We start from the raw sequence: 18,893 nt of genomic DNA on the forward strand, positions 1-18,893 counted from the left end.
AGCAGGTGCTTACTTTAGTTCCTTCTTCCTTTTCCTCCATATTTACTTAACTTTTAGTGCAGAAGACTGCTGGTGACTTTGGGGGGGGCAAAAAAAATGTATACGATAAAGCCCTTGCCATAAAGGAATTTACACCCAAGTAGAGAAGATGAGAATAGAAAAACTGGCATTTATTGAACACTTCTCGTGAATCAGGGATTACGAGCAACTTTTACATGAATGATCTTACAGAACAAATACTAAGGGCATAGAGCAAATACATGAATCAGCAAAAAGCTGTATAAAGTGCTGTAGGATTTCAGTCATTCAGCAAATATTTATTGAAGGTGAACTGTGCGCCAGGCATGATGATAAGTGCCAGAAATCCAGTCTTAGCTCACATTGAGTTTACAGTTTTGGGAGGAATACAGAAAAACAAATAGGCAATTATAGTATAGTATGACAAGTTCCACAGTGTTTAGGAATCCACTTCTAAGTATTTGCCTTCTTGGAACTCTCAGTCTATCAGGGAGGGGCAGACAAATAAGCACTCAGTGTACTATCCAGTTCGTATATGCCATGATGTAAGGACATAGACAGGTAGCTTGTAAGCCAAGAGAAGGGACACCTGGTCGGGGGGAGCTGGGAGGAAATGATATTTTGACTGAGTTCAGAAGGAAGAATTGGCGTTTTTAGCTAGGCAAAAATAACGGGGGATGTGTATTTGAAGCAAAGGGAATAATAGGGTTAAATAAATGTCCAAGGTTAGAAGAAGCATGGTTCAGTTGAAGTTACTACGGCTGGATCATAGGACTGGGGTTTGATGGGATGTAGGAATGAGCCTAGAGAGATAAGCAGGGCCCTGATCACACAGGTCTTTATAAGGCATTTTATCATTCCAAATCTAATTTAAATTCGTTAACCGAGACTGTGTAAGCTTAGACTTTTGGCTCAGGTTTCTACTTGGGTTTAGTTTATGACCTTGCCCTGTTTCAGTATATTTTCTCTGTAGAGTGAAAATTGTTAATTATTTCACCAAAATGGGGTGAAACAATATTTTGAAAAAAGAAAAAAAAAAAAACAAAAAACCCACCTTTGAAAATAATTTTCCTCTCTGACTGTGAAACCAGATTTCCCAAGATGGTTTTTCAAGGGCACCTTGAAGTAAAAAGTATGTGTCCCAGTGGAGGCCTCTGTGGTGCTGAGCCATGGTGTGATAAACAGGACGTGTTTCAGTTTCAGAGATTACTAGTGTAGTGAGTGGAAGGAGTAGTGTCACAGTGGACTGATGGGAACTAAGTGATTTTTGGTTTTAACCATTTTTACAGAGGTCAGGGCCATGGAGATCCCGGAAAGGTTGTGACATAGTCTTGGGGTTCCCAGTCTGTATTCATTAACTTGTAGTGTTGTTTTAGGTCGCATTTAATGAATTATGTTTTCTCTTCTTTATAGAAAGAAATTCAAGCCATGAGTCAGTGCCATCATCCTAATATTGTGTCTTACTACACGTCGTTTGTGGTAAAAGATGAGCTGTGGCTAGTCATGAAGCTGCTAAGTGGAGGTGAGTAAAGAACAATGAAATGTTAACTTCCATGGGTCGGAAAGTTAATAAAAATGTTCTTTTCTCTCCTAGTTTGGCATTCATGGACATTTTCATTTGAGAAGATACCGAGAATATAGCGTCTGCTAACAATGCTATTGTATCAGTTGAGACAGGTTTCACACATTGCATTTTGTTGTCATGCCTTTTAACTTTCTCTTAATCTAGAATGGTACTCTCCCACTTCCTTTCTTCCATGACATAAACTTGTTGAAGGGTCTGGTCTGAAGGGTCTGACAGTGACTGTCTTGTAGAATGTCTCACATTATAGATTTATCTGGTCATTTCTTCTTGATGATGTTTAACATGATTTATATTCCACTATTTCTTGCTAATTTAAATTAAACCTAAAGCCTTGATTAAATTTAAGTTAAATATTTTTGGACAGAATATTTTGTAGGTGATGCTGTTTGCTTTTCATACTGCATCACATCAGGAAGTATTTACCATCTGGTTGTATCTTTAATGCTAATGTTAATTTTGATCGTTTAAGATTATGACAGCCAGGCCTCTTCGTGGAAAAGTTAACTTGTTTTCCTTTTGCAGCTAGCAAGTAATCTGTGAAATAATACTTTGGTACTATGAGTATCCAGCTCCCCATAAGTCTTTTGTCTAATGATTTAGCATCCATTAACAATCCTTATTTGAATCAATTATTTTGTCAGGGGCTGCAGAATGGTGATTTTTCTTATTGCATCCTTTCTTTTACATTTATAAACTGTCATCCTTCTGTGAAAAGAAACTTTACCTTATAACTGGAGCTCTTTGATTAATCTGTTTTGTAGTTCCTACTGAAAAGGCAGGATAAATAATTGGTTCTTTTTATTTTTCAAGGACCAATTTTTAAAGAGCTAATTTAATAATCACTTCCAGTGGCAGCACGTGAGAGAGTTTTCCCCATCCCCCCACTGGGTAAGGCTTTCACTTTTTTGAATGTCATTGTATAGACTGAAGGATTTTTATATAGTCAGTGTCTTTAATCAATTATACTCTATTCTTTTGAAAACATCAAAACCTAAACAAGTTGTCCAGAATTTTAGCAGTGGAAGGAGTCTGTCCCTTCAAGCTTGCTTTTGTGTCCTTTTGACATGAATCCATCAGTCTTTGATAACTGCCTTGTTTTTTGGTTCAAGGTTTCCTAGTCTCGTGTTTCTGTTGCTTTTCTCAGACCCAGAATCAGTCATTATTCTAAGGAGCCCTGATCTTTTTTATGGGGAATGGTATTAGAGAGCATAACTTGGATGCTTGGAATGCTCACTGTTACTACTTTGTCACTGCTTCTAGTTGAAAGAGCTTGGGGATATAGCATATTTAAAATAGGTCATGATTTGACATTAATACTTTCAATTCAAGTTTAATGTTACAGACCTTTAAAACTTTTAAATTACACTTGAACATCTCTTACAGAGAAAATCTTGGTCTCTGACATTAATTATTAAATGCTTTATCCTGCAATAAATATGCAGTTATTTCTGCTTTAGTCCTTAGAATAAAATATACATACTGCTGATTGTAAACAGTGGACCCTTGGCATGAATAGAATGAACATTTCGTTATGGTTACTTGAAGGCCCATGCCATTTAGTAAATTAGACATTTTGCTAAGGCATGGATTTGAATCAAGTGACAAGGTTGAGAGGGTTGGTACGTGATGGAGCCACTCCACTCTCCCATCACTGTGCTGCTTGGTTTTCGCTTACATATGTATTTTGTGGCGGAATATGATTTTCCATTTGAGAATGTAGGGTTACAGAAAAGGGAATCTGTGTATGTTTGCAATTTTAATACCAAATCTCATCAAACACCTTACTTTCCCAGAGAGGCTATAAAGGAAAGAGCATAGGCTTTAGAATTAAATTCTAACTTTCCTCTTTAGCAGTTATATGCCATGGGGCAAACTATTTCAGTTCTTTGAACCTGTTTACTTGTTAAATGGGGATACCTTTCTGCATTCATGGTATTGGGGAAGAGTAAATGAGATCATATTTGTGAAGCATCTACCACTGTGCTGACATGTAGTAGGTACACAAGAAATTTTAGTTATTAATAATAATAATCCCTTGTTATTTGATGCTTTTCAGTGTAGCCAGAATCACCTTTTTGTTTCAATCCCATTAGTGACACACTGGAGAAACTGGATTGCTTTGTTAAAGGCCCTGTTCATATGATGGTTGGAAGCCTTGCTAACACCAACCACCTTTCAAGATGGTGGTCAAGCATGGTTCTTTCAGTATGGACAGATATGGGAATATTAGGTAATACTGTATCTTTCATTATTGATCACCTATACATTAATTTCTTTATTGTAATTTACAAAAAATGTATAATGCAGAATTTTTAATGTTTTGCTGAAAAGTCCTCTGGTGAATAAGTTGTCTTCCTAATTCTCTCATCCGTACTTATATGCAGCCCATCCTTTCTGCTACTCCTAAGCAGAATGACTTTTTTTTTTTTTTTTATAAAGAATCCCTCTTCTTTTTTTCACTGAGTGTATGTCATGATTACAGAAGGGGCAGGACATGTTATCTGAGTGAGATGTTTTTTAAATGTACCTTTCTGTCCCTTCTGGTCTTAGGTGTCCTGGGACAGTGACCAGTTTTTTCAGCCTAGCACTCAGCAAATTTCCTGGACGATAATTTTCAAATATGTCTCAGGCATTAATTCTTTTTATAATTACTTATAGTTTTATGAGTCGACATAATCTTATAGCTAAACCTTTTTAAATGTTAAAAATTTTGCATCTGTTTTTTGGGAAAATGAATCTTGCTTTTGTAGAGAGAGAATATGCATTTAAACTGAAGAGGTATGTTACGCAGTATTTAGAAAACAAAAGGTAGAACTAAGCACAACTTAAAATTTTTTTTGAATAGGAGGAAACTGTCAAGATAGGTCAATTAAAATGCCATTCATCAAATACTTGTTGATTGCCAATACCTTGATGAATGAAACTGTCAGATCCTTACTCTTGCGGACCTCATAGATAATAAGGAAAAGTTATAGTTAAATAATTATAAGTGTGAAGAGTGCCATGAAGCAGTAGGTGCCATGGGAACAAGTACCTGGAGAACTTAACCTTATTAAGGGAGAATGGATGTGGCGGGGTTAGGAAGGCTTCCCACAGGAGATGATGTTCCGCTGGGACCTGAAGAATAGGTAATAATCAGCCAGGTGAAATGGGAGGTGGAGGTAGTATCTGGGGAAGAATAGGAAAAGTGATCCAGGTAGAGGGAACACTGTGTAGAGAATTGTCTGGAGGCAGGGTAGAGGAGTGTGGTGTGTCTTAGGAACTGAGGAGGATCACAGCTGGAGCAGAAAGTCACAGAAAAGGACCGTTGATGAGCAGTGTCTCCTTTTGAATAATTAAAAAATATATATAGCTAGAGTTAACAGAAATATGTATAGGCTACCTCCTTCACATCAACTTTTTCAGCCATAATATTTAAAACAAAAGCATACTCTTGATTTAGTAACATTGTAGTAATATAGAATTTAATAAGCTAATTGTATCATAAAATGATTTATTTACAGCTGTCATTCTTAAACCTATCAACCAGGTGGACATTATGGTTAAAATTAGTGTGTCAATATTATAATTATTTCATAATGCTTCCTTGTAAACTATAATGTTCTTATCTTTTGCTAATTAAAACTCTGATATTGAGTAATGAGATTTATTAGTATAAGAAGTTAATCTTTAGAAATTAGAAGTACTTTTGATCTAAATAGCTCTTTCTACAATTTATTAGCACCAAACTTCAATATAAAACTTAGAAATCAAAGTAATTAAGAAAGCTTTTTAAAAGAAAACAAAAAGAAATACCTGTATGGTTAAATGATGCAAGATGCTGAGGAAATCATATGGTAAAGTAGGGGGAACCTTCCAGGACCAGTATTTTTCAGTTAAGGATGAAGATCTTTGTTGCATAGTCATCCCTCTACCTACAAAAATTATATTGTGGGAGACCGAAACTGAAAAGACATTGTTACCACAGGGAAGGAGGGGGCTTCTTATATATATAGCCTTGTTAAGAATATCTGTTTCGGGTGTAGACTGGTGATGTGCATTGCTTTAATTTCTCCATTGACCATTAGATGGTGTGAAATGAATACAAATTTAAGATTTTGAAAAGGAGTTCCTACTTCAAACACTTTAAAAATACAAATCTATTTAACTTTTATGTGTCCCAGGGTCTTTGTCAGTCCATATTTTTGGTCTATCATACTGAAGTTCCCTGAGAGTCAGTAGTCATTGCCATTTATATCTTGGATTCTCTGGCACCCAATTCTAGATCTTGCCTATAATATAGCTTAACCGTTGAATGAATACATTGTATTAATTTGTAATTCCTAGTAGGAATTTATTCTTTTTCATTTCTTATTTTAGATATTCTTTACATTACAGATATTCTTTACAAACATGTAGCTCAATTGGCATTTATACAAATGTGATTTTACTAAGCGGTTCTTACATGGCATGGATTTAAGAATGAACTATGTGGCCTGTTGGTGTAGTCACTGCTTTGGAGATTAATGTGTGATTGGTTAAGCTAAGCAGAACAAAAGTTCTCCCTTAGGCCTCTCCCTTTGTGGATTATAGTCTTGTGAATCCCAGCAATAAAGAGAAGTGAGGTGATGTCTTAGGAAAAGTTCCCTGGTATCTGGAGACTCCATGGTTCTTTGTGTACAGAGAATAAGCTGTCTGTCTCCTGCCAGAGGTACAGGGAATGTAGTGACCTGGCTTCCAGAGTAGGGAGGAGGTTCTGGGGATCTTACTCTCCCTTATGTGAACTTTCAACCAGTTCTCCTGTTTTCAACCCTTTCCTTCAGTTTCCCCTCACCTCCCCTTTTGTGGTCCTTACATTCTGAGCCTTTCTGGAGCTCTAGGTAGAGATCACCTTTTTCTAATTGGCGTACCTCCTCTGCAGGCATTGATGTTTCAGATTTTTCCATTCTGCTTAGTCAGTTTCTGTTTCTACTTTCTTTCTTCCAAAACATTTTTTGTTGTCTCTCTTCTGTTATCGTCTTTGTTTTCTTCATTCTGGGTTCATGCCATTTTTATTAAATTTATCAAGCTAGTGGACTCCAAGTGAGACCTAAAGTGAACATAGGTTCAATCCTCCCATGTTTTTGAGGATTCAGTCTAGACCACTTCCCTTTCATCTCTTTGGAAGTGCATTTTTTCTTTTTTTTTAAGTGTGTGAAATAAAAAGTACCCACCAGGACAGGTTTTCAACAGAATCTTGTGTTTGTTTTAATTTCAGTCTTGATCATTGAAATCTTGTGCCAAGAAATGGGCAATCTTTTCAGTGCAGTTTATGTTATGTTCCAGACTTCTTGGTATAATTTATAATATTGGGGATTGTTTTGTTTTGGTTCTATTGTCTTTTGTGGGCCATTGTACTGCCAGACATCTTACACATCTCTAGCAAACTTAAAAATTCTAATAATAAATTATGGTAGTTAATAGTCTATGAATTAATTACTATATAAGTGTCTTTTCCATCTCTTTCTCTAATTTTTAGTAGAAGCATTATTTCCCATTCTGGAAAGAATTGGATTGATAATACATTTGGGCTGTTATTTAAAGTGTTATTTTTATTTTTACATTTTTCTTTCCCTTACCTATTTCTGTTAACCTGAAACATAATTTTAACCCTTAAATTAGTTTGCATACACATGTGATCTTTACTTTTCAAGTCTTTCTTCTAAAATTTGACCTGCATTTCAATAATTGTATTATTTTGTCTTTATTCACACAATATATCATACTCTAATCTGGTATTGGAAACCTAAGCTGGTTTGTGATATCTGATACTAAAGTGTTAATTGTGGGCATGGTTTACCTAGGGATCCTTCAGAGGTAGTTAAAAACTCTATTTTATTTTTCAAATTCTCAGTAGATGTCTAAAGTTAATGCTGGTGTAACACTACTGTTTGAATATTAGCAGGCTACTTTGTGTTTTAAGTTGGAATGAAGAATAAATTATTAATTTTAAACTTCTGTATTTCCTTGTATTTTCCTTTTTTCCCGTTTTTCTCCACACAATTAAATTTATCAAAAGGTTTACAAGTGTTTTGATTTGAAAATGGCTCTGAATTATATGAAATAAATTAAAAGTTTATGGGAAACCGTGTCTTCTCTTTTCAGGTTCTGTTCTGGATATTATTAAGCACGTTGTGGCCAAGGGAGAACATAAAAGTGGAGTCCTAGATGAACCCACCATTGCTACCATACTCAGAGAAGTGTTAGAAGGGTTGGAATACCTGCATAAAAATGGACAGATTCACAGGTATGTAATAGTCAACACTTTTTTCTTTTAGATTAGTGCAGTGGTAGTCGTGCTGTATCATTTCATTGAGGACAGCCCTCATCCTTTTGCAGAATTAATCATAATCTGAGCGTTAACATGGTTCTTTGTATTACTAATTTTAGTACATTGTGGTTAGGGTTTTAATTACACAGCTAGTAAGTATTTTGAAAGTACCAAAAATTTTAATGAAATTGGAAAATACTAAAATACTCATTTTCTATCAGGAGCCAGTCACTGCAATTACTGATAACATTTTGGGCTATTCCTTTCCAGTTTCATTTATGTGCTTAAGAATATTTAAAACAAAACCATGTATATAATTTTATTTGTCCCTTTTTTGTTTCTTTTATAGTATATCTTGAGTATTTTCTCAATTTATTAAAAACTCTGTAAAATAACATTTTTATAATTAAATGTTTTAAAATTAAAAACATTTAAAAAGATGTGTAACAGAGTAATGCAATAATAATAGGGTATTTTCATACCCCACTCATATAATGGATAGATTATCCAGACATAAAATTAATATGGAAATAATGGACCTAAATGTCACATTAGACGAGATCGACTTAGTATATATTTATAGAACATTTCATCCAAAAACTGCAGAATACACATTTTGCAAGTGCACATGGAACAGTCTCCAGAATAGGTCACATATTAGGCCATAAAACAAGCCTTAATGAATTCAAAATTGAAATCACATCAAACATCTTTTCTGACCACAGTGACATGAAACTCTAAATTAACTACAGGAAGAAAACTGGAAAAAACACAAATAACAGAGATTAAATAATATGTTACTAAAGAGCAGTGGGTCAAAGAGAAAATCAAACAGGAAATCAAAAATTGTTATGAAACATGAAAATAAAAACACTTTTCAAAATGTATAGGATGCAGCAAAAACAGTTCTAATAGGGAAGTTCATAGCTATAGAGGCCTACGTCAAGGAACAGTAAAAATCCCAAATAAACACTCTAACTCTGCAACTAAAGGAACCAGAAAAAGAACAAAGCCCAAAGTGAGTAGAAGGAAGGAAATAGTTAAAATCAGAGCAGAAGTAAATGAAATAGAAAAATTCTAAAACATTAGAAAAAAATCAGTAAAACTAAGAGCTGGTTCATGGAAAAGATAAACAAAATTGACAGACTTTTAGCCAAACTCATCAAGGGAAAAAAAGCCAAAAATCTAAAATTGATTACTAGCAATGAAATTGAAGCAATAGTCAAAAACTCTCAACAAATAAAAGCCCCAAGACCCAGCAGATTTACAGGTAAATTTTGCTAAACATTCAAAGAAGAATTAATACCTATTCTTAATCTATTTCAAAAAATTGAGGAGGAAGGAATGCTTTCAGACACATCCTACAGAGCCAGTGTTACCCTGATACCAAAACCAGACGAAGACATTACAAAAAAAGAAAAAAGAAAAAAAGAAAATTACGGGCCAATATTCTTGATAAACATAGATGCAAAAATTCTTAACAAAATATGATAAAGCTGATTTAATAATACATTAAAAGGATCATACACCATGGTCAAGTGAAATTCAACCCTGGGACACAAGGTTGGTTCAACATTTATTATTCAATTAATGTGATCCATCACATTAAATAAAAAGGAGGATAAAAACTATATGATCATCTTAGTAGATGCAGAAAAGGCATTTGACAAAATTCAATATCTTTTTATGATAAAAACTCAACAAAGTAGGTATAGAAGGAACATATTTCAACATAATAAAAGTCATATATGACAAACCCACAGTTAATTTCATACTCAGTGGTAAAAAGGTGAAGGCTTTTAAAATCAGGAACAAGACAAAGATGCCCACTATCAACATTTTTATTCACCATATTATTAGAAGTCATGGCCAGACCAATCAGACATGAAAAGAAAAAGCCATCCAAATTAGATAGAAAGTTAAACTGTCTCTCTTTGCAGAAGATGTGATTATATGTTATAGAAAACTCTAAAGACTATACCAAAAACCTGTAGAACTAATATATGATTTCAGTAAAATTGTAGGATACAAAATCAGTATATAGAAATCAGTTATGTTTCTATACACTAAGAGCAATCTATTAGAAAGACAAATTGAAACCGAAACCATCCCATTTACACCACCATCAAAAAGAGTAAAACACTTAGCAATAAATTTAAGGAGATGAAAAATCTGTTCACTTAAGACTATAAGACATTGATGAAAGAAATTGAAGGTGACACAAATAAATGGAAGGATGTTCCATGTTCATTGATTAGAGAATTAATATTGTTAAAATGTCCATATTACCCAAAGTGATCTACAGATTCAGTGCCATCCCCATCAAAACTCTAATGGCATTTTTCAAAGAAATAGAAAAAACAATCCTAAAATTCATATGGAACCACAAAATATCCCAAATAGCCAAAGTAATCTTGAGAAAGAACAAAGTTGGATACACCACAGTTCCTGATTTCGAACTATATTATAAAGCAACAGTAATCAAAACAGACACACAGATCAGTGAAACAATAGAGAACCCAGAAATAAACCAATGTATATATGGTCAATTAATTTTTGACAAAGGAATCAAGAATATACAATGGGGAAATGATAATGTCTTCAATAAATGGTGTTTGGAAAACTGGATAGCCACATCCAAAAGAATGACACTGGATCCCTATCTTATACTACACATAAAAATCAGCTCAAAATGGGTTAAAGATTTTGAATTAGGACCTGAAACCATAAACCTTCTAGAAGAAAATATAGTAGGTAAACTCCTTAACATTGTTCTTGGCAATTTATTTTTGATTCGACAACAATAGGAAAGGAAACAAACGCAAAAATAAACAACGGGGCTATATTAAAAAGCTTCTAAACAGCAAAGGAAACTGTCAACAAAATAAAAAGTCAACCTACTGAATGAGAAGAAATATTTTCAAACCACATTATCCAATAAGGGATTAATATCCAAAATATACAAAGAATTCATACAACTCAGGCCAAAAAAAAAAAAAAAATCCATCCCAATTAAAAAATGGGCAAACAACCTGAACAGCCATTTTTCCAAAGAGGATACATAAACGTCCAACAGGTGCATGAAAAGGTGCTGAACATCACAAACTGCATGTCAAAATTGCAATGAGATATCCTTTCATACCTGTTATGATGTCTGTTATTAAACAGACAGATGACATGCTGGTGAGGATATGGAGAAAAGAAAACTTTTGTGCACTTTTGGTGGGGTTGTAAACTGGTACAAGCACTATGGGAGACAAAATGGAGTTTCCTCATGAAATTAAAAATAGAACTACCATATGACACAGCAATCCCACTTCTGGGTATCTACCCCAAGGAAATGAAATTGCTGTCTTGAAGTGTTATCTACACTCCCATAGCGGTGTTATTCACTGTAGCCAAGATATGGAAACAATCTCAATGTCCATCATTGGATGAATGGATTTAAAAAGATGATGTATATACACAATGGACTATTGTTCAACCATAAAAATGAAGGAAATTCTATTATTTGTGACAAAATGGATAAACCTGGAGAATTATAAACTAGAAATCTCATGAGAACTGAAGATATATTCTTTTTTTCCCCAGAATTAAATTTTATTTCACATTTAGAAACTGTGAAAAAGATTTACATTTTCCCACATTGCAGCACAATATTTCAGTGGAATGTCTCTTGCCATAAATTAGATCTTGCTGATTTGTATAACTGAAACAACAGTTTATACATCATCAAAGTAAAGCAAAATGACTTGTTAAATAATTGTTTAAAAATTTTAGATCCAGACATAAACATATGGCTTCATTATTAATGTTCTATATAGGTCCATTACTAAATTATTTCCATTATCAATTAGCACCCATTTATAATGATGCACTCCTAACATTTTGAGGTCAGTTGGAATACAACAGAAAAAATAACAGTTCAGAAATAACAAGTATACATTTTTGCTACGTAAAGTGGGTGGTAACTACACTATATAGATTGAGTTATGACTAACTTTTATAACCCGTAAATTTGTTTTCAAATAGTTTTTACCAGTAATCTAAAAAATGACTATTTAAAATCAAATAATTGCTACTTTTATGTTTGCACAACTGATTTTTAAAAATCATCTAACCAATTATTCATTTGCTATAATAGTTGATTTAAAATATAATGCACAAAATAAGTAAACTAAAACTACGCTACAAGGATAATAATCATAGAGCAAATCTTAGAAATTACAGTTTTTAAGATCAGTCTTAAATATCTCAGAACATATGACTTAATTATTCTTTCAGTTAATTATAGAAAAAACACAACGACAGAATTATTCCCTACCCAGACTGAAGATTCTAATAACTATATAGATCTAACTTTGGACTAAGGTATAGTTTAAGAAATAAGTAGTGTAGGAAGTTTGAAGTGCTGGTTAGTTTTTTTTGTTTAAGTATAAATACATTTTAAATACTGTCATGTCTGTGATTCAGAATGTCAAATTACATTAGGTGTTGACAGCAGATGTCTATGGCAAGGAGGCAATATTTGGTCTGTTATGAAGGATGAAAAGGAAGAAAAAACATTTCTTTTCTAGAGAGGAAAAAAGAATATTGAAAAGCTATAACAGGAAGAAAAGGCTGATCCCCCAAATAAAAGGGCCATTAATTGAAGAGAGCTATCTTACTCTTTAATGACATGTAGAAGCATTATCCCTGTTATTAGGAATAATGGAATAACACCTCATTCTTATTATATATTATAATCATTAAGCATATACGAATACACATATACAGATATTGCATGGTAACTAAGTAATTTTGGAATAAGTCCATAGATTAAGTCATAGCATTCATAAACTGTTTATATCTTAACCGCTCATTTATATTTAAACAAGTTTTCATTAAGCATACCAATAATTTTTAGATGAAGTAATAAAACATCTGGTTGCAGTATTTTTTATTTTGCTAGATTACATTTAAGAAAAAGAAGGTGGCTGCTTCGCCTATTTTAATACTAGTATATTCTAGATCATATTATCCAAATATATGTATAGAAACTTAAAAGATCATAAATTTCCCATGAGGAAACAGTATTTAATCTGTGTCGTTGGTGGTGTATTTGCAAAACATTTTAACACTGCAAACATTACAAGATAGGATGCGGGAAAAGGTTTATACTGCAGTGATGCTGGTGTGTACTTCTATACAAGGCCCCTTAGTGATATCAGTCACCTGGAGGTAGGCGTTTATCAATGAACTGCTTGATATCCATCATTTTCTATTGACATGAACTGTGCATCATGCCTTCATAGGTTTTGAAGGTTACATTGGCTGGATTTACCAACGTTTTTAGCTTTTCTACAGTAAGAGAACCAAACATTAGGGGAACTAAAGGGTCGCAATCTCCATGGCACTGAAGAATGGAAATATCTCTATTAACGCCACTGATAGGACCCTGTGGAAATGAATCCCGCAGTGGAAGCCAGCAACTGAGGGCAGTGGCACCTGCCAATTTCTGCTGTGTGGTAAGAGCAGTGTATAAAGATAAAGCTCCTCCCTGAGAAAATCCTCCCAAAATAATTCTGTTTGAAGGAATGCCATTCTTCACCTCTTGCTCTATCAAAGCTTTTACATTTTCTGCTGCCTGTTTAATTCCAGGTTTATCTTCTTATGAATCTGGTGAAAGCCCAATAATATCAAACCAAGAAAGCATAGCCATTTCATATTTCATATTTAATGTTACTGGCATAACTGGTACGTGTGGGCAGATATATTTGATATGTAAACTTCTGATATCTGCAAAGTCTTCTGCCCATCCATGCCCTGTATCTCCCAGTCCATGAAGGAAAATCACCACAGCGGTGGCCTTTCGGGCAGCAGGCACGATGGCGGGAAGTGAGCAGACATGTTATTGCCATACATACACCATCTCCACAGACAGCTGGTATATTCCTAAGACAAAAGAATTTTTCATCTAAAATTGTAGCTAATCAGTTGTTTTGTACATAGTTAAAATAATGTGTGAACAAATAAAAAAGATGTATGACCAGAGAGTAGACATTTGAGAATATATTCCCCACACTGTCAAGAAGAAAAGGTACCCTAAAAACAGGATTTTGGTCCTTTGAATGGTCATAACCCTGTGTATACATACCTTGATACCAGCAATGGACATAATTCAGTTAATACCTCAGTTCTGATTCTATGTTCATTAAGTAATCTTCTCAAAAGGAATGTGCCAGAGACTGCTTATTGGCCCCCAATATTTCTCTACTTCTTGAATTAAAAAAAAAAAAAAAACCAAAACATTTTATTGGGTACATGATCATCCAGAAGAAAGGCAACATTTCGTAGCCACCCGTGCCGGCCAGATATGACCATGAAATTGTGTTTCTAGCCACTGCGATGAGAACGGAAGTGTTGTGTACTACTTCCAAGTTATTTTTTAGCAGGCTTTATCAACGCATGTAGTACTGACATTTGGCCTGGGCCATTCTTTGTCGTAGGGGCTGTCCTATGCATTGTAGGATATGTTTAGCAGCATCTCTGGCTTCTACCCATCACATGTCAGTAGCACTTCCTCCTACTGCCCATTGTGACAACCAAAAATGTCTCCAGACATTGCCAAATGTCCTGAGAATCACTGCTGACAGAAAGTGGCATAACCTTTATTTCTCCTTTTCTCCTTCCACTGAAATGGGGATGTGGTGGGAGGCCATGTTGGACTATGCAGCAAGAACTTAGAGATGGTAGAGCAGTAAAACAGAAGGAGCCTGAGTCCGTGAGTCCATGGAGTCACCATACTGAACTGATGTCGCTTACGCCCAGACTATTATGCGGGAGAAAAAATGTGTTCTGCAGCCATGCAGATCATCAGGGATTGACAAACTATGGCCCACAGACTGGATCTAGTTTTATGGCTGTTTCCTAAACAAAAACAGCCACATCTATTTATTTATAGATTGTCTATGGCTGCTTTTGTAATTAAAGTAGTGGTAACGGAGAACATCTGGCCCAAAAAGCATAAGATATTTAACTATCTGGCCCCTTAAGAAAATGTTTATTGACTTCTGGTATAGATAATAATGACAATTAGCATTCACTGAAATTTGTATGCTAAATACTATTCTAAGTGCATTGTCTATATTTCCTCATTTAATCCTCACAGTTAATTTATGAGGTAGGTACTAGTATCATCTCCATTTTACAGATGAGGAAAAAAGGCAAAACGAGTTAAGTAACTTGCCAAAGGTCACCCACTAAATTCAGAGCTGGGATCTGAATTTAGGCAATCTGCTTCCAAAGTCTTAGAAAAGATTGTGTTAATCAATGAAACTGGGTGTATATTGGTTCAGTATCAGTTATATTTTGAATTATTAACTGAATAGAATTTAGTTCTGCCACTAGAATTATTAGTCTTTAAATATACTAATATCTGTTATTTAACATAACTATATCACTGTTTTTAAAAGTCAGTCTTCACTTCAGAACATGATAAAAGTATATTCTTTTTCCTAAACCTTTACATTTGCACACTTTATATAGTTAATAGTAAAATTAACACAAAATACACACTGAAACACACGTTAAGGTCACTATCTTTTTCAGAAAGCAGTGAATCGATTCACGTCAAGAGCAAGCACAAATTTAGTCTGTGCTCGATTGTATGACTTTTAACATCTACTCGGTAAAATATATCTACTCTCATTTAGCTAAATAAGTAACAGGGACAGAAAAAATATTGAAAGAAATAATGTCTCAAAGCTTTCAAATTTGAAGAAAAACCATCTACCAATTAAAGAAGCCTAATGAACCATAATTAAGATGAATACCAAGAGATCTATACCTAGATTCTTCATAGTCACATTGTTGAAACCTAAACACACAGAAAATATCTTGAAAACAGCAAGAGAAAAACAACCCATCTTGTAAGGGGAGCTATACACTGAATGTTTGTGTCCCCTCAAATTTCCCATGTTCAAACCCAGTCCCCAGTGAGATAGTATTTGGAGGTAGGGACTTTGAGAGAGCGGAGCCCTTGTGAATGGGATTAGTGTCCTTATAAAAGAGTCACCAGAGAACTTTCTTGCAAAAAGATGGTCACCTCTGAAATCGGAGGCAGATCCTCAGCAGACATCAGATCTACCACTGCTTTGATTTTGGATTTTCCAACCTCCAGAATTGTGAGAAGTAAATTTTGATTGTTTAAGCCACCCAGTCTGTGATACTTTTATTATAGCAGCCTGAACAGACTGAGAGAGAGCGTCAGTGTGTTTAAGAGCTGCCTTCACATCAAAAAAATGGGGACCAGAAGTTGGTGGGACTCTTTGAACTACAATTCTCTGTGATTGGAGATGTGTTATAGGTACATATAGATTCAGGATTGTTATCTTCCTAGTGAATTATTCCTTTTTAAACTATATAATGACCCTTTTTATTCCTAGAGATGATTTTGTATAATGACCATCAGGTCTTATTTTAGCATGGCTGTGCTACTATAGCTTACCTTTGGAAAGTGTATCTTTCATTGTGGTTCAGTTTTCCCAGGGTCCAGTCTTAATGAAGGGTCTCAGTTCTGTCTCTTACCCTTAAACCAGCTAGCTCAGTGCCATGTTTTCTATTTAGGGGTAAGTTTTAAAACCTGAGCTACCTAGCCATTTGGGGGTGAGGGGTGGGGAGGGGCAGAGGCAATGTCTCTGTTTTATCTCCCAAGTCTTACTGCGGTGGTTCTTAGATGTCTTTTTTCATTTCTGAAACTTTATGATTTCCTTCTTATTTCATGTTCAGCTGTGTGACACATTTCCCCCTAATTTAGCCAGCATTTCCTTCTGTTTGTAGCAGAGGAATGGCGTGTTTGGAGCAAAGGCCTGGGTAGTAGTGATAAAAGTCTCTGTTTGCCATGCGTAGTTTGCCATGTTGCTGTAATGGAAATTTTCTATGTCACACTTTAAATCAGAGACTCTCAACCTTGGCTACATAGTAGGATTACCTGGGAAACTTAGTAAGCATTCGTTCCTGGATCTACTGCCAGAAGTTTATTTAATTGGTCTGGGATGAGACTTTGGTATTGGGACTTTTCAGAGCTCTCCAAGTGATTTTAATGTGCAGCCAAAGCTGAGAACCACTCCTTACATTTTAGCTGAAATGCACTGAGACTGCAGCAGGCTTGGGGGAAAGTCGTTTTATTGGGAAACAGATGGATATTTTAAGTAGGTTTTGCTACTTCTTGTATCTTTAAAATCTAGTTGTTTTTTTCCATCCCTACTGTGTTTTCCCCTTGACTCTCTAAACTTTAGAGGTTTTTGACTAGGGTGAACAGATCTCTAAATTAGACTTATACTTTTCTCTCTGTATCTACCTACTCAAATATTTTTCCCATTAAAGTTAGCTCTGACAGAAATGTTAGATATTTAGTCAGTTTAAGATGCATTCATTAAATGTAGTGTGTTTGTCAGCTTTTGTTTTGATTTGTTGTTTCTCTTGACCTTTTTCAAGTTTTCTATAAACCAGGCCTATTTATGAGTCATAAAAATGTTATAGGGAGAAACTTGTGTTCTGTAATCATGAGAAAATCAAGCATGTCTATGATATTCCTTGTAATTTTAAAAGGAATTTGTAACTTTGGTGCAGTAGTGACATGTGAGAAATGGCATTAAGCTATGAAAACAAAGCTCACTGTTCTTGCTATTTAAGAGTAGATGGAGGATTTAACTGTTGGGGCTGCTGGGTTACTTTGATAGTCTTTGTGGCAGAGTAAAAATGATTCATTAATCATGGACTGTATTGATTTCCAGATATTTAGTTAAAAATCTTTTCCTTGAAGGGTAAGTTGTCCTGTTTTGTGTGAGGACAGACTGGTGTGTTTGATTGTGCAGTAAGCCATTTAGCTTCATGATATTCCTCTGTTTTTACTTCTGGAAGCCGTTCTACAGATTGCACTTGTAGTTTCAAAGGGAAACATGAATTAATTACGTAGGGAATTGATCGGGAAAAGTAGTCACCCAAAGTGAAAGTTCTACTGAAAATGGATTACTATCTCTTCATTTACAAAAGACAAAAACTTAGAAAACATTATTTAAATAGCTAATATGTATACATGGCTTAAAAAGTTCAAACAGCACAAACTGGTATCTGACAAAAAAATAAGTCTTTTAAATATCAACTGTGGCTAAATTATGTCAATACTTGATATGCTGTGATGAAATGGCACTTCTGTGGTTTTTCTTCCAAAAAACTCATGACACCAGTCTAACCAGGAGGAAAACATCATACAAATTCCATTAGAGAGGAGTCCTGCAAAACACTCGACCATTACTCCTCAAAACTGTCAAGGTCATCATCAAAAACAAGGAAAGTTAAAGAAACTTTCACAGATAAGAGGAGCCTGAGGAGACATGACAACTAATTGTAATTAGTGGTATACTGGATGGAGAAAAAGGACATTAGGTAAAAACTTTAAAAAGCTGATTAAATTGTGGATTTTAGTTAATAGTAATGCATCAATACTGGTTCATTAATTGTACAAAAGTACCATACTGATGTAAGAGGTTAATAATGGGCGAAACTGAGTTTAAGGTTCATGAGAACTTCTCTGCATTATCTTCTCAATTTTCATGTAAATCTAAAACTATCTTTAAAAAAATAATTTTTTAAAAGTCTTCTTCCTTCCCTGAACCTCTCATACCCTTGGTCTAAAGGGAACCACTTCTTGCCATTTTCATGTCACTTCTTTGAGAGAGATTTATGTCAATATACATAATGTATATGTCCCCCTCCCTCTTGTTTAAAAAAATGGCAACATATTATATGTAATATTCTTACTTAAGAATATATTTAGAGATTGTTCTATATTAACACATTTATTACTATTCACAGTATTTTATTACGTAGATATATACCACAGTTTAACTGGCCTCCTGTCGATGGGAAGTTAGGATTGTCCTATTAGAATACAGTGTATTGGTTTATAACCCTAACTATTTGGAACAGAGTTAGGAGATGGGAAATGGTAGTTAAGAC

The 18,893-nt window shown here is 34.6% G+C and overlaps 1 protein-coding gene and 1 pseudogene across 3 annotated transcripts in view; one reads left to right on the plus strand and one right to left on the minus strand.

Annotated features, from left to right (window-relative positions):
- The window catches only part of OXSR1 (oxidative stress responsive 1), an 82,108-nt gene that overhangs the window by 25,599 nt on the left and 37,616 nt on the right, over window positions 1-18,893 (plus strand). The window contains exons 3-4 of one of the 3 annotated variants that reach the window (XM_011365721.2): window positions 1,432-1,540; window positions 7,727-7,868. In XM_011365721.2, the coding sequence (XP_011364023.2) occupies window positions 1,432-1,540; window positions 7,727-7,868 (251 nt within the window). Of the gene's footprint in view, window positions 1-1,431; window positions 1,541-3,696; window positions 3,834-7,726; window positions 7,869-18,893 lie in introns of those variants that run through there. The other 2 variants (XM_011365799.2, XM_011365886.2) reach the window with 2 other exon arrangements.
- On the minus strand, window positions 12,743-13,811 carry LOC105295768 (annotated as a pseudogene).

Source organism: Pteropus vampyrus, unplaced genomic scaffold (genome assembly GCF_000151845.1).
Source record: "Pteropus vampyrus isolate Shadow unplaced genomic scaffold, Pvam_2.0 Scaffold1, whole genome shotgun sequence".
NCBI classification, from domain to species: domain Eukaryota; kingdom Metazoa; phylum Chordata; class Mammalia; order Chiroptera; family Pteropodidae; genus Pteropus; species Pteropus vampyrus.